Source organism: Neltuma alba, unplaced genomic scaffold (assembly GCF_004799145.2).
Source record: "Neltuma alba isolate B1F8T4 unplaced genomic scaffold, ASM479914v2 tig00004356_pilon, whole genome shotgun sequence".
NCBI lineage: Eukaryota > Viridiplantae > Streptophyta > Magnoliopsida > Fabales > Fabaceae > Neltuma > Neltuma alba.
In genome coordinates this window covers 366-15,927 of record NW_021633671.1, presented here as the reverse complement: position 1 = coordinate 15,927, position 15,562 = coordinate 366, and the positions used below count along the sequence as shown (strand labels likewise).

Genomic DNA, 15,562 nt, shown 5'->3' with positions numbered 1-15,562 from the left:
TTGCCAACAAAACTAGCCTAATTTAGAATACCGAGGAAAAAGGTACTCCCTCTGTTCCTTATTATAAGAGACATTTGATGCTTATGGCATGTTCCTATATATAAGAGACACTTAAAAGTTGTTTCTACTTTTTTGTATTGATTTCCTCTTTTATCCATATTTTTTATCTCCAACTCACATTCTTACTCCCTCCCACTTCTCTTTCTTTTAATAATATAATTGTTCTCTCTCATACTCTCTCTCCTTATTAATAAGGGCATTTTTGAAAAAAAATTATACTTTTTACACATTAATTGTTTTTAACTAATTTTAACTATTTTTTTTATCAACGTACTTCGGTTATTTGTCTCTTATAATAAGGAAAGGAGGGAGTATTAAAAAACAATATTTATTTAATGTTTATTTATTTACTTAGTTCTTAATAAATTGTCTTTTTTGCAAAAAAAAAAAAATCCAGGAAATAATGGTTCATATAGCATTCACCCCAAATCAAATAAATTCTATATGTCTTTGAATTTTTTGGGTAAGCAAATAACTTTGATTTTAATTTAATTAGATTTTTTTGGTAAAAACTTTAATTTGATTTTACTTTAAAATATATTTGATTATTCAATTCTTCAATTCTTACACTAATTAGTAATGATATTGTAAAAATTACATCTTAATTGAAATGATGAATTTCCTAACTAAACAGGCAGCCTTGATTTTCCTCTTTTGTGAAAAAAGCCGTCACTGTGGAAAATTTCCTCCTTACAAGACTGAGTAATTTTATCTTATTTTGAGGTTTCCGATTTTGTTAAAAAAAATGCGTCATTTAATTAACAAAAAATATACAATTTTGAGATAAAAAATAAATAAATATGAAGAAAACAGTAGATCTCTCAGACTTCTTTATGCATCCCCACCAAAAAAGTTAAGCATTAACTCCTTAGCTTCTTTTTGCATGTGGGCGCAATGTCTCTTTTTCAATGTAGGTATTCCCCAAAAAAAAAAATCCGCTTATCATCTTTTGAAATTACTCCTTCCGGTTCTTAATATTATAACAGCTCATTTAAATTTTATTTTGGTCTAATTATAATACTCAATCTATTTTATATCTTATATTTATATATTTCTTTTCAAAGTAGGTACTTTAATAATGATAATTCTAACAAATAAACTTGATTAGTAAGGATATTTTAAGAAAAACAACACCTATTTATTATAAATAACTAACTTAACTTACTTCCTTAATCTCCTCAAATTAGTTAACTAACTCTTATAATTAGGATCGGAGGTAGTATTTTATAATATATAAAATAAATATGTGAAAGGATTTTTGTCTTGAAATCACTTTTTAAAAGTATTTTATGCCCCATCTAAAAATGCCTCCTCAGTCTTAAAATATTTATAGAGGAATTATATTTATTATCCTATGTATTTGGAAAATATCTAAAAACCAGTTGTCTAAAAGCTAATGGAAAAAAAAAATCAAATTGATCAATCTCATTCGTGCACTTGTAATTTAGATGTGTGAGCGAGTGAGAGATATTTACACACCTCATGCACCAACGCACACAATATCTTTTTCGAGATGTGTGATCCAGTGATTTCTTTCAAGGAAAAAATATATTATCTTCGGTTCCTAATTTAAAATTTCAACTTCTATTAAAAAAAAACTTTGTAATTTTGAATTTTCTTTCAAAATAGTTATACATACCCTTTATTTCCATGGCATCTTATATTTGAACTTATGTAATTTAATTAACTAAACATTACGTACACTTCTTATGCCTCAAAACCTAATAAAAATAATGAAATAAATAAAATAATCTATACTTTCACTCAAAGGAAAGCCCTGAATTGCAGTTCATCTTTCTTTCAGATGGAAATTGAATTATAATTTATATACTTTCCTCAATTATAAATATATGATCTAAATGAGAGGTTTTTTTCGATTTTTTCTAAAATTAAACTTTAATTCATTATGTTTCTTAAATTCATAATTATTTTTACAAATCATCTATATTTATTGCATATATTAAAAAGATTTATATTAATGCAAATAACTTCCAATACAAATATTTTTTTATTAATAACTAATTTAAATATTTTTTAATTTATGTAAGTTAATTATCTAATTTCAATATTTAAAATTAGAGGAGCAATTCCCTTTTTCCCCCACAAACATGACACTGTTTTTCAAATATCTTTGTACTACCTCCGGTCCTAATTATAGGAGCTAGTTGACTAATTTGAGGAGATTAAAAAATAAATTAAATTAGTTATTTGTAATAAATAAGTGTTGTCTTTCCTAAAATATCTTTACTAATCAAGTGCATTGTTAAAACTACCACTGTTAGAAGGACTATTTTGAAAAAAAAAAAACATAAATATGATAGACAAATGGATTAGAATCCTATATTTAGGACAAAATAAAAGTCAAACAAGATCTTATATTAAGGACCGGAGATTATACTTTTCACCATACCCAGGCCACCATACTTTTGAGGGTTTTGTGGATAAGTTAAAGTTTAGAGAGAGAGGGAGGATAAAGAATGAGAGGTGTGATACAAGGTTGAAGAATTATTCAGTGAAAATAAAACTAAGGAGCTTATCCACACATATATAAGACATTGTAGTTAGAACATAAGGGCATTACTTGATGTATATTTCGCGTTACCTTATCTTCAAAAATGGGGTGACTTGGAATCCTCTCAGCCATTGAAGCTCTCATCAGATAAACGCCCGCCAGTTGATGATGATGAAGTGTACGTAAGAGTGAGACTATCAGACTACATAGATACAATGTGACAAACCGTTACATGTACATGTGACTTGCATCTTCTGTATGCTCCACTCATGCATCTGTCTTTTTTCTTTTATTCATATAATTTAAATCCACCTATATATACAAAAGCATGTGGACAAAGGATTCAAGCTAGAAACTTCACTCAAGCATAGAGGGTAATACTAGTACAGGGATAGCTACCACTGACTCAAATGACTAAAGCTGGTAATACGAGTTTGATCGTTAGTTACAAGCTAGTCCGTTTGAGGTATTGTCGGCCACTAAATATGGATTTTTTTAGCGGTAATTTAAACATTAATTCGTCACATTATAAAATAAAAATAAAATAGGCCCATAGTCAAAGACACATTAGAAGGTCTTTAAATTAATAAGATGGATATTGCCAAACTTGATCTCGCTCATAATTTGAAGTTATTAGTATATGTCCTTTTAATTAAAAAAAAAGTTATTAAATTCAATAACATCCAAATGAGGTCATTTTTAAAAGATCTATGAATATATTACATGCAAAGGACTTGAAGTTTGGTTAAAACCACACAAAGAAAGAAACGCAATCTTTCTAAAAACAAGCTTTTAGACACACAGTGACACAGAGTCACAAAAAAGATTTGTGTATGCACACATCACTACTCAGCTGTCATACTAGGCGGGTCGCTATCAAATAGTGGAACACAGTCACATGCCTTACAATATCGTAACATGTTTGCGGACCACGTATCTCTTCCATATTTTTTCCAAGCATCAATAGTATTTTACAACATACTCTTCTACCAAATGTTAGAACGAACTAATCCTTCGTAATACGATAAACTAAAATTTGAATCTCTATTAAAAAAATATATTAATATTTAGTCCTTGATAATATTTTGAGTATGATTGCTTTTGACACAGGAAGATATATGTGCATAGGGAAAAAAAAACGACATAGTCTTTAATTTACTCATGTTTTCATATATTGATAAAAACTTTAAAAAAAAATTATAGTTTTCTGTCTCAAATAAGTCAAAAATCGTTTTAATTTTAGGTTTTCCGAGGGAAAGATTTTCGTGTAGTGAGAGTGTTAAAAGGCAGTGAAAGATTATATATATATATATATATATATATATATATTTCTTTGATCAATATTGACTGATTTTCAAGTGCATTGCATTATTTCATATGGATTTTCACTTCAAAAGAGTCCATTTTTTAATTAAACGTATTTTTCAAGCGTTATATGATGAAATTTGAGAAATAATGCCCGCGGTTCAATATATGCGATTGAATAGTGTGGCTTGTACAAATTTTATTATATATAATTATTTATTGATACGGATATATTAATATTTATTTTATAATTTTTTTAATTCTACAATTTCATGAAGGCGTACTTTTCAAATGTTAAAAAGCTGCCAGTTTTACAAAACTCCTGGCATTAGACAAAAGTGTAAATAAAACATTTTTATGTAAATTAAGATAAATTCTTCTACAAATTTATTTTATATATTATAAAATTATTTTTAAAATTATAATTTGGTTTTCATTCAAATATTTTTATGTTTTTTTCTCTGGGATTACTACATCAAATACGTGAAAAGTATCCTATTGCATCCTCACATAAAACATTAAATTATAAGGTTTTCAAAAATTATAATCTCAGTAGAGATTGGAGATATGATAAAAGCAAATACTTACAAAATATTATTTAAAATTTTTTATTTTATTATTTTTATAAAAATATTGTACACAATATATCTTTTTTTTCATTATCTTTTTTTGGCTACATATATGTATCCTTCTATTCTATTAGGGTAATTATATTCGAGACACTATCAGATACTAAATATTACCTCTGATCCTAATTATAAGAGGTACTTAACTAATTTGAAGAGATTAAGAAAATAAATTAAGTTAGTTATTTGTAATAAATAGGTGTTGTCTTTCCTAAAATATCCTTACTAATTAAGTATATTGGCTAGAACTATTATTATTAGAATGACTTTTTTGGGAAAAATGCATAAATATGAGAGACAAAGTGGATTGGGGTCTTATATTTAAGACCAAAATAAAAGTCAAATGAAGTCTTATATTATGGACTGGAGATAGTATAAGAGATTCAAATTTTAGTTAGGCCTCGTTTGGATGTCTCCCCAAACCATGGTTTGGGGAAGAATCAGCCAACACAAAAGGGGAAAATGTGAAACCATGGTTTGGGGTAAAACCACGGTTTCGGTAGAAGTGGTTTGAAGTTGCTTCTGGCTTAAATTTTCCAGACATTGGTGTGGGCCCAATAGCATATAACAAAACAGCCCTCATAATTGACCCCTCACTCTTCATTTCACACTCGGTCCTTCACTATTTAATCTTATAATTTATAAATATATGTATACATGTTAATTAATTATTAATTATATTATCTTATATATTATTAATTATGTTAGTAAAAATTATTTTATTAACAATGTTATTTCTTCAAATCAAAATATATTATAAAATCTATCCCTTATATAATTATCATATTAACTTATGCCTTTTTTAATAATTTGCACATGTAAAAAGTGCTTCTGGTAACAACTATCTAAACACTCTCACTTCTCAAAATCACTTTTTCATAAAATCTACTTTTTTCATAATCTATTCTTCAAAAACTATTTTTCAAATCATGATCTGGTTTCATCTAAACACTTTTTTAGTTAAATAAACTAGTCCTGTTAAGCCCGTTGGGTTTTTTGGACATCATCTTGATTGTTTATTCAAGAGCCCACCATAACATATCCGGTGTTAAATTGCGTGGAGTATGAATCGAATTAGAAAGAACCAAGGGCCCAAAAATTTATTGGGCCTATACATCCAAGCCCAAATCTGTCTTACGACTAAGATCACGATGTTTTCTTTTGCCATCCGCAATACCGCTAAACTTGAACGGGTGTGCGTTATTATAATACTGGTTATGGTTCTTAATATAATATAAGAATTAAATAACTAATTTAAAAAGATTAAAAAATTTATTAAATTAGTTATTTGTAACACATGTATGTTGATTTTTTTAAATTACTTTAATTCAATTATGTACATTGGAGCTACCTTACAATTAATAGAAATATTTTTTAGAATACATTATAAATTTGAAGTAAAAATATATTGATGTTTTATATTTCTGACTATCAACTAGTTTTTATGTTTAAGATTGAGGGTAATATTATGATAATCCCAGAACAAAACAATGAAATACGAGGGAACGGTTTTTTTCCCCTTCACTCACTTTATATCTTATAGAAAAATTTAAGAAGTGAGCCACTTATTTATAACCATGACTTTTTATGAATTTTCTATTCATTAATTAATATTGATTAATTGTCACATGCTGCAAATTTATGGAAATTAATTATACAATGCACGTAATTTAGAAAAATACATTATATACGCATTAATTTTAATTTTAACTTCACCCAAACACACATTGATTTTTTTTTCCATTATTCACCACAACACAAAAAACTTATATACCCGTCATTATGAATACAGAGGGTTAAATTTATAACTTCACGTTATGGGCCTGGGCACGTGCCCTATGACATTGGTATGCTTTCATTTTTTGTTTTTTTTTGAGCTGACATTGGTATGCTTTCATTGGAACATTGAGATTTCACACTTTGCTGAACCAAGCCTCAACCATCAATAAACCCTTTTTCCTTCCTCACGCTCAAGACCTTAGCTTGACGGACCCATATCTCTCTCCGACTTCTGTTATGTCCACCGCTGAAGCCACCGAGAACGGCGCCACCACAGCGTCGGAGTCCCAGCCGGCTGTTGTCGCTTCGGACAATGCCTCCGCCGCCGAACTAGCTTCCGCCACCACCACTAAGGCTGCTGCTGATGCGACCCCCGCCCAGGGCAACCCATCGAGCGACGAGCCCGACTCCGAGCTTCCTAAGGCAGACGAAGCTTCAGCCGATCAGACCGCTGCTACCACCACTAACACTGCCGCTGCCACTCCGCCCGAGAAGCGATGGCCGGGTTGGCCAGGGGATTGCGTGTTTCGGCTCATTGTGCCGGTCCTCAAGGTTGGTAGTATTATCGGTCGGAAGGGTGAGCTCATTAAGAAGATGTGCGAGGAGACTCGAGCGCGCATTCGCGTTCTTGATGGTGCCGTGGGCACTCCGGATCGAATTGTGAGTGTATTTGCATCTGTATTTCTAGGGTTTACTTTTGGTATTTTCCTGATCATTTCTACATTCCAATTTCCTTTCTGCGATAATAAAACACTGGGAAAATTATGTAAATCAAGATTTGTACTTCAATGCTTTTTTCCCCTTGTGTGGTTATTTGTGTACGTTTTGCTAGGGTTTGTACCTTTGATATCTTGCTTAAATTCTATTGTGGACGAAGCGAAGCAGAATAATGTGGATTCATATTGAACTTAGACTCTACACTACTTATCAAGTGACAAATAACAATTTTTCGTTAGGTCTATTCTCTTTTTATCACTGGAGCGTTATGATGATGTTCATTGCGCTTGCTTGCCGTTTGGTTTGATTGATGTACTCTCTTTATCAAGTACTTTGCAACTGGTACTGTTATTTGAATTGATTCTTGTTTTTCGTTGTTCGACTTCAATTTAATTAAAACTTTGTAAATCTCATAAGGCATTTTTACTGTTAAATATTAATTTATTGTTGCAGTTAGCTTTCAAGGTTGGGAATTATATGGATAACATTTATGACGTAGTTGCCTTGTGAGATTATCAGATCACTTGGATACTTTGATAAAGTATTCTCTTCATGTTGCTGATGGTTTTGATTTCATCAAAAATGCTTACTCAATTTTCTTGTACCTGTTGCTTACATGGCAGTAGTAAATTACCAAAGTGGGTGGAAATTGTTCATGTACATTCATGACTAGACCTATTGAACGTTTTCCTCAGATGAGTACCTTCTACTTGTCTGTCTGTTTCTTTCCAATCATTGAATGTTGATAAATTATTCTTCATTTGTTTAGGTACTTATATCAGGGAAGGAAGAGCCAGAGGCACCTGTTTCCCCTGCAATGGATGCTGCAATAAGGGTATTTAAGCGTGTCTATGGATTGTCTGAAGGTGATGGTGAGAATAAAGCATCAGGACCGGCTGGGGTTGCATATGTTTCCGTTCGTCTGCTGGTGGCATCGACACAGGCTATCAATTTGATCGGAAAGCAAGGTTCATTAATTAAATCTATACAGGAGAGTACTGGTGCTTCTGCTCGTGTGTTGTCTGGAGGTATGCTTCTTATTACCGTTATTTAATCATGCATTGAGGATGTTCCTGGCAATGAGTTATCCTGTCTGTTCTTCCACATTACTAATGTTATGTGAAGCCTGCTGTAGTGTATCTTCTGTACTTTCATGTGCTTTGACTGGCTTTTTAGGGAAGATTATTGATATGAGGTGGATTTAAGGGGAAACCCCCCCCCCGGGGGGAACACCAAAAGAAAAAGTAACTGGCAAAATCACTAAGCCTGTTTCCTGGCTTCCACTCATTGATGTAGAATATGGGATATCGGATATCTGAGTACTGAGCAGGTTCTATGGATTGCTTAATGAAGTACTTAAGCATGATAATAATACCGCTCCATCAACAAACTTTTGAGGGAGAGTTCTCCACACTGCTTGGGTTCCTATCAGGTTCTAGGGGAAATATTTCCCCAATTTATTTGTTCCTGGAGAGGGTACAGCTTGCCTATTAGGTTAGGGTTTAGCATCTTGGTTTAGGGTTATTGATAATTCTAAGCAACAGTTGTAACTAGTAATTTTTCCGACCCAATCCATTTGGTGTCTAAATTTCAGGCTGTTAATAATTGTTTGTTTGGTATGTGGATCTAGAATATAGTGCTTCTGCTTACCAAATCATTTTCCTGATAGATGAAGTGCCATTTTATGCTGCTGCGGATGAGAGGATTGTAGAGTTGCAGGGAGAAGCCTTGAAGGTCCTTAAGGCTCTGGAAGCAGTAGTTGGCCACCTACGAAAGTTCTTGGTCGATCATAGTGTTCTTCCCCTTTTTGAGAAAAAAACTGTAAGCTTTTGCTGCTGCATCTCTATTATTTTATTTTCTTTTTGTTTTTTTGGGGCATTCTCGTGCCATGAGATTTGTCATTTATGCTTAAAAGTTCTTAGCAGTGTATTACCAGTTTGCATTCTCTGATTTGAAACTATTTTGTATTCCTAATTTCATGTCGGAGTAAAAAAAGGGGGGGGGTTTATATGTCATGATATTTAGGTTTGAAGGTGCTTAGCCGTGTAGATTCTTGTGTTTTGAATCGTTATTTTGGCTTTTTGTGAGATGATTAATTAGACATTGACGTGTTTATAACCCTCTTATTCAATTTTTTCATTGCCTTGATATGTGTGACTTTCTCTTCTGTTTAAGTACAATGCAACAACCACACAAGACCGGCAAGCAGATGCCTGGGCTGACAAGACATCTCTGCATAATGCTTCGCAAAATAGCATTAGTGTTGATGTTCCTCTTTCAACCAAAAGGGATTCTCTTTTTGTTGAGCGTGAAACTCATTTGGATTCGCAACTCCCATCCTCTGCAATGTCACTCTACGGGCAGGATTCTTCACTTCCTGGTGTTCGTTCTTCAACCCTTGGTCGTGGTGGGGCTCCCATTGTTACCAATGTTAGTATTCTAACTACTCGAATGTTTTATCTGTGTACCATTTAAGTTAAAAGCTTCATTCTAAACAATACCGATATCCTTGATTTCTTATGCTTGTATATAGCAATTTTCAGATTATTTACTGTGTTACTATGTAGCATTCTTATCTTTTGGAAACATTTGATTTAATGTGGCTTAAATTTTATGATTCCAAGATGAACCTTTGACTTATTTTACATGTACTGATTCACCTATAACTTAATTCTTTTCATATGTTTCATTTATTTATCCTTTGACAGGTCATGGTAACTCCAGCTCACCCATTTTATTCCTTTCAATTATCAGGTGATACAAACAATGCAAATACCACTATCCTATGCTGAGGACATCATTGGGATTCAAGGGACTAATATTGCTTACATTCGCCGTACCAGCGGAGCCATACTGACGGTGCAAGAGAGCAGGGTGCCTGATGAAATTATTGTGGAAATTAAAGGCACCACAACACAAGTCCAATTGGCACAACAGTTGATCCAGGTAAGAGAATTGACAGGGCTTTTTCAGCCTATGCATATGATTCTGTTATGATAAGCATAAGATTAATTTCCTACTGTCCTAATTTCCCTAAACACACCTTATGATCAATCTCCAAAGTACCCCTTATTCTCGTACAACTGGACCCAAATAGACCAAACCTTGGGGAATCCATCATTGTCTGGTCCCCGGGTTAAAACATATTGCAAAGATAATTTCTATCGAGGGAATATGTACCTGTATGCCGGAAAAGGTTTGAACTAAAGACGTGAAGTATTTACCTTATTCTCAGTTGACTGAATTCATTATAGTGAGATGAAATTAGCAAGGTCACCTATTTCTGTCCTGGTTACTTGTACAGCTAGGGGACATGTAAGGTCTTATCCGGCAAATATTTATACCAATATTTAGGGTTTGATATCATGTATGAGTGCTGAATGATTTGTTGGCATGCGAATATATGATACCATCCGGGTAAACAAGTTTGCATTTGCTGATAGAAATTCCTCTCTGGTTACAGGAAGTGATAAGCAATCACAAAGAGCCAGCCTCTAGCAGTTACGGTAGGTTAGATACAGGTGGTCTGAGGTCCTCATATGCTCAGTTGGGGGGCAGTACATCTTACTCGTCTTCTTCAGTTTTCCTCACAGCCCTACCCAGGTTATGGCTCTTCTGGTTTAGGAGGCTACAGTACTTTTAGGCTCTGAAGTTTTCTCTCTGAGCTCACGAGTTGCTCTATTTGGGCTTAGTTTCTTCCTAATCAATGATTTGAGGAAAACTAATGTACTATGACTCAAACAATGTATAACTGTGATAACAAAAGCCTTTTTCCCATTGTCTTTTATTGTGCATAGTTTTGTATTGATTTACAAGTCTTATGGTGGCTTCCACATTTATAGGGTGATTAAATTATATTTTCATGATTATGATCTTTAGTTTTGCTATTTCACATAGATATCATGCCTTTATCATTGTGTTTTGGTCCCTATCAAGGTAATGATGCAACTTCTTAAAAAAAAAAAAAAACCTCCCTTTTGCCGACAAATTGTTTGTTCCTTAATTGTTAGTGAAATTCTTGTAGTTTTTGTTTGTTTTTTTGGATGAAATAAGTTGAAACGCTAAAAAGTTTATTCAGCTATGCCAAAACTTGGATGGGTTAAGCCCTTTGCCCTCAACAGGTGGGTCGGATTTTTCTGACAACATGCCAATAGCCTGTTTATTAGCATGAATACTTCCTGTTAATTGGGAAATTTAGCCACCTTGTAATTTTAAGCAGTTAATGTGTTTTTTTAATTTTTGAAAAATTAACCACATGAAATTCTAGGAAAAGAACTCACTGAAATAGTACTATTAAAAAGACTTTTTCATTTGAAAGATTAATTATTTTAATTTTAATATAATATATAAAAATAAGATTTACTTATTTTGAGAATCACTTATTTAATTGAGAAGGGGTGCTGTCACTTACGCTTACCTAAATTATTATGACTTAATCTTCAGTGCTTTCTAATGGACTAATATTCTATTGAAATGAATACTTAAAAAAAATTAAATACCTTCACGAAGGGGGAGGAGAATTATTATTGTTAGCCTAAAAATAAATAAATTCAATGAATCCAAAGCCTCCGAACCGCGTAAAGTGAATATACAGTTCGTTATCCAGCTGATGAAGAAAAGAGAAGACAGTTCGTTATTATCCTCAAAGTGTTCTCACATTTAGGCCAACCGTTTGGCTAGAGGATTCGCATATCATCTTCCAGAAGAAGACGAAGAAAATGCCGACTTTGAACTTATTTACGAACGTGCCTGTGGATCCCGTCGTCGCTTCGGATATTCTCAGGGACGCCACCAAAGCTGTCGCTAAAATCATTGGCAAGCCTGAATCTGTAAGTCTAACTTCTTTTCTTCTTCGCTCCTCCTTTTCATTCTTCTCTTGTTCTCTTTCTAGTTTTAACTGTAAAAGTAATCGGAAGCGACGTACTGAATCATAGTAGTATGAGCTCAAAATCGCGCCTTTAAGATGTTCGATAGAATGTTCGATCTCGTTGAGTATGAGTATAAAGTAGTTTGAGCGTTAATCTATTGGCACTTGGCAGAAACATGTTGCTAGAAGATAATTGAAAATTGGGTCGGGTGGGTTTTTGGTGGAATTTTGTAAGGTTGTAAGCGTGCAAGGGGTGAAAAAGATGGTAGAGCTGGATGACTTGTCAAAAGACCATTACTTTTGTGTTGTAGTTAATTCAAGTTGAACCTGTTATTTTAGGAAAAGTGGGGATTATTTTCTTTTTTTTCATCCAAACAAACTGATACACTTTTGTCCCTCTTTATGCTAGTTTCTAAAATGGTTAAAAGCTATAATCCCGTTTCAATGAGAAAAATCAGTTTCTTGTGTTTCTTGGCGGAGTCACTTGACATCTTTCTGTTGTTACTCTATTATAATCATTGTCGTTAGTCTGGCTTTGGTGGCTTCACAAGTATAGTTTGAGCATTCTCACTTATATGTAAATCATAACTCAGTTAAACCTGTGTATACCCTGGTTTTACCAATGTAATCTATATAAATCATAACCGGTGAGATTAATAAACAGCATTTGTGTGCTCTTCATTTTATTCAGATTCTAGCTATGGCCATCCCAAACAGCATTGCTGATACATAGTTTGATATACTTGTGGCTTTTCTTTACCTTTTGCAGTATGTGATGATTTTGTTGAATGGGCAAGTACCTATTGCATTTGCTGGAACTGAAGAGCCAGCTGCGTATGGAGAACTGATCTCCATGGGGACTTGGTCCAAGTGTCAATGGAAATCTGAGTTCAACAATTGCAGAAATTCTTGAAACTAAGCTATCAATTGATAGCTCTCGTTTCTATATCAAATTTTATGATGCTCCGGTAATTCTTTTGTTCTGTCCTATGGTAGCTTTTTTAGGGTTTTCAGTATGTACTTGCCATAGGAAGAATGGTATAACATGAGATTGCTCTTGAAGGCATGTTTGGGTTACTTTTGTTTGGCGGCCTCGAAGTTCGCCAAATTGGAGATAAAAGAGAGGGATGATGTTGGGGGCTTAACTGAACATTTTTTTTCCCATTATCCTCTTTTCCTTAGTAGCAACACTCACTAAGTTTTCAATGAATTTCCCTTCCCTTCCTCTCCATTGTCATCCATCCAAACATAGCCTAAATTATGGGTTTTTATGAATAATGTGAATAATAGTTGTGACTAGCTTTCACCAGTCACCACTTTATCTTGTTCGATATATTCTTATTTGATGTAAAGTGATTTTGTTTTATATATCATTAGTTCTTTATTCTCTCCACATGATGGTGGTTTGTCAGCAATAATTGTTCAGATAGTTCTCTTTCCACCAGCTATATGCCCTATTTATTGATTTGGAAAACTCTATAAATTAATGATCAAGTTTTTTTCACTGCCTGTCTCATTTTGAGAATGCAAGGAAACAACCTTAAACATGCCATGAGTAGTCTTCTCAAATCTGCTCAAAGTTACTATCAATTTTTGCAATCTTAAGGTCTTATTATATTTTTCTGATGCAGAGATCATTCTTCGGGTTCAATGGCTCAACTTTTTGATCAAGCATTCTTTCTAGGCCGTATGGGAGATCTTCCATTGAAATAGAATCGGGTAGGTTCATCTTTTGGTAAATTCTGTGAAATTTGAGTGCTTTGGTTTTAGTAGTGGATGAAACATAATCATGATTATCATTGTGTGAAATGTATCTCTTCCTTTGTCTTTCATCCTGATCTTTCTGAAGTGCAACTCTGTAATTTATTGTTCGTTCTTCCTGCCATTTTTACTTGAATGTTCAAGCAGTTTTCTTTTCTTTTTTTTTAATTAAAAAAAACACCTTGGTGCTCTTTCATGGGCGGATAACAAGCGTTGAATTTTTTTTCAAAAAAGATAATATTATCTGATAGTGATTTTGATTAAAAAAATAAAGTAGAAGATTTATTATCTCTATATCTTTCATGTGCCCTATTTATCTGGTTTTGTTCTCTCATTCTCTTTATACGACTGATTTTCACATTATGTATCACAATGTTCAAATTTTCGTTTCTGATTCTCTGTCAAGTATTCATATAAAACTTTATTGTGTATAAAATATTATAACTTCAATGTAATTTTCAAACAAACCCATGCATAAAATTAATTCTAGTTTTGTGGATACAAAAATTAATTATAGTTTTATTAATGTAAGATATATAACGGATCCATGAGTGTATGAAATGCAACTTTTATTATTACTCAGCAATGACAAAGCGCTCACAGCGATTACACGTGGCTTTTAGACATTGGAAAGAACATTAACTCTAAGACTAAGTCATCTGAAGACTCTTAATATGAGTGATAAAGAAAGATAAGAAGAAGACACAGACTAGTGAACCGACAAGAACCCCCTAACTAATTAGACTCTTTTTTTTTTTTTTTGGGTGATTACATGCTCATTGGGCTTTCAAGATCATTGAGTGCCGCAATGGCTGCTTGGATCTTTATCTGTACAACATCTTTCTCTTCCTCATCCGCCTGAAAACACAACGGAAACAAGGATTTTAAATTTTGATTTTCATACATTCATTAACCATGAAATACTTGAGAATTTTAGTATATATTATTTCCATAAGATAAGGGATATATAAATAAATAAACATCATTTCGAGATGTGCATTAGTTATATCAACTAAAGCTAACCAGCTAGCATTGGATTCAAATTTCTCACCAAACCAGCTGATGATTATAACCCTTCAATTTCTTGCACGTTTCAAACCAATTTTCTTTTGCAATTGATGTGACTTTTATATATAGTGCTGGCCACATAAATATTAATTCACAGTTAATTAATAGTCACACATACGGCTTTGACTTTAGGATGACAGCAGAACATAATCAGATGCCTAAATCATCGTCGATTTCATCTTATTTTGATTTGCTATTAACACGGGTCACTTGCACTAGAATGTAATTATACTGAATTGACTTTCTTGGCAGTTATGTTGCAAGAAACCTCCAAAATAGTACTAGTACTTTGTGGAAAAAAAATTAGTTGGGTACACAATAAAAAAATAATTGAAAATGAATTATTAACTAATAATTATAAAATATAATAAATATTTTTAAAAAACAACTCTAGAAGACTAGTAACTGGGAAGACCAAGAAGCTGAACTATTGGTAATTTAGTTCATTACTCGATGAACGTCGAAAGTCAAATAAGCGAAATAAGGGTCAATGGGATTGGTCTCCGTAGAATCCGGGGCCCAGCTAAGCGACAAGGCGTTTTTGCACTTGAAAACGACAGCAGATATGAAAATTCGTGGAGAGACAGAGAGAGAGACGATGTCAGGGAGATGTTTCATGGGATCTGGAGGAACATGACAACACGAAGTGAAGACGATTCAGAAGCCTGCATTCTTGAGAATGAGGATCACGTTTTGGAATTCAAACCAATTTTCCCATGTTCCTTCATTGAAGGAAACGAGTGGTGTTAGAATTTTCCAGGAAAGTCCATAAATTTTCCTCGTGTGAGAAATATGTTTAATTACATATGTAGTGTTTTCTTAATCCCCCCACGAGTTTGAAACTCCGATCAAATCAATTTAGCTAAA

The 15,562-nt window shown here is 33.1% G+C and overlaps 1 protein-coding gene and 1 pseudogene across 1 annotated transcript; both read left to right on the top strand.

The window, feature by feature from the left end:
* The first annotated feature begins 6,426 nt into the window (after positions 1 to 6,426).
* Positions 6,427 to 10,886, top strand: LOC114744392 (RNA-binding KH domain-containing protein PEPPER-like). Its single transcript, XM_028932563.1, is given in 7 exon segments — positions 6,427 to 6,942; positions 7,769 to 8,027; positions 8,669 to 8,820; positions 9,175 to 9,429; positions 9,754 to 9,945; positions 10,463 to 10,582; positions 10,584 to 10,886. Coding segments are annotated over 7 exon segments (1,467 nt in total). The 5' UTR covers positions 6,427 to 6,519; the 3' UTR covers positions 10,650 to 10,886.
* Positions 10,887 to 11,685: 799 nt separating this feature from the next.
* Positions 11,686 to 13,552, top strand: LOC114744391 (macrophage migration inhibitory factor homolog; annotated as a pseudogene).
* Positions 13,553 to 15,562: the final 2,010 nt, after the last annotated feature.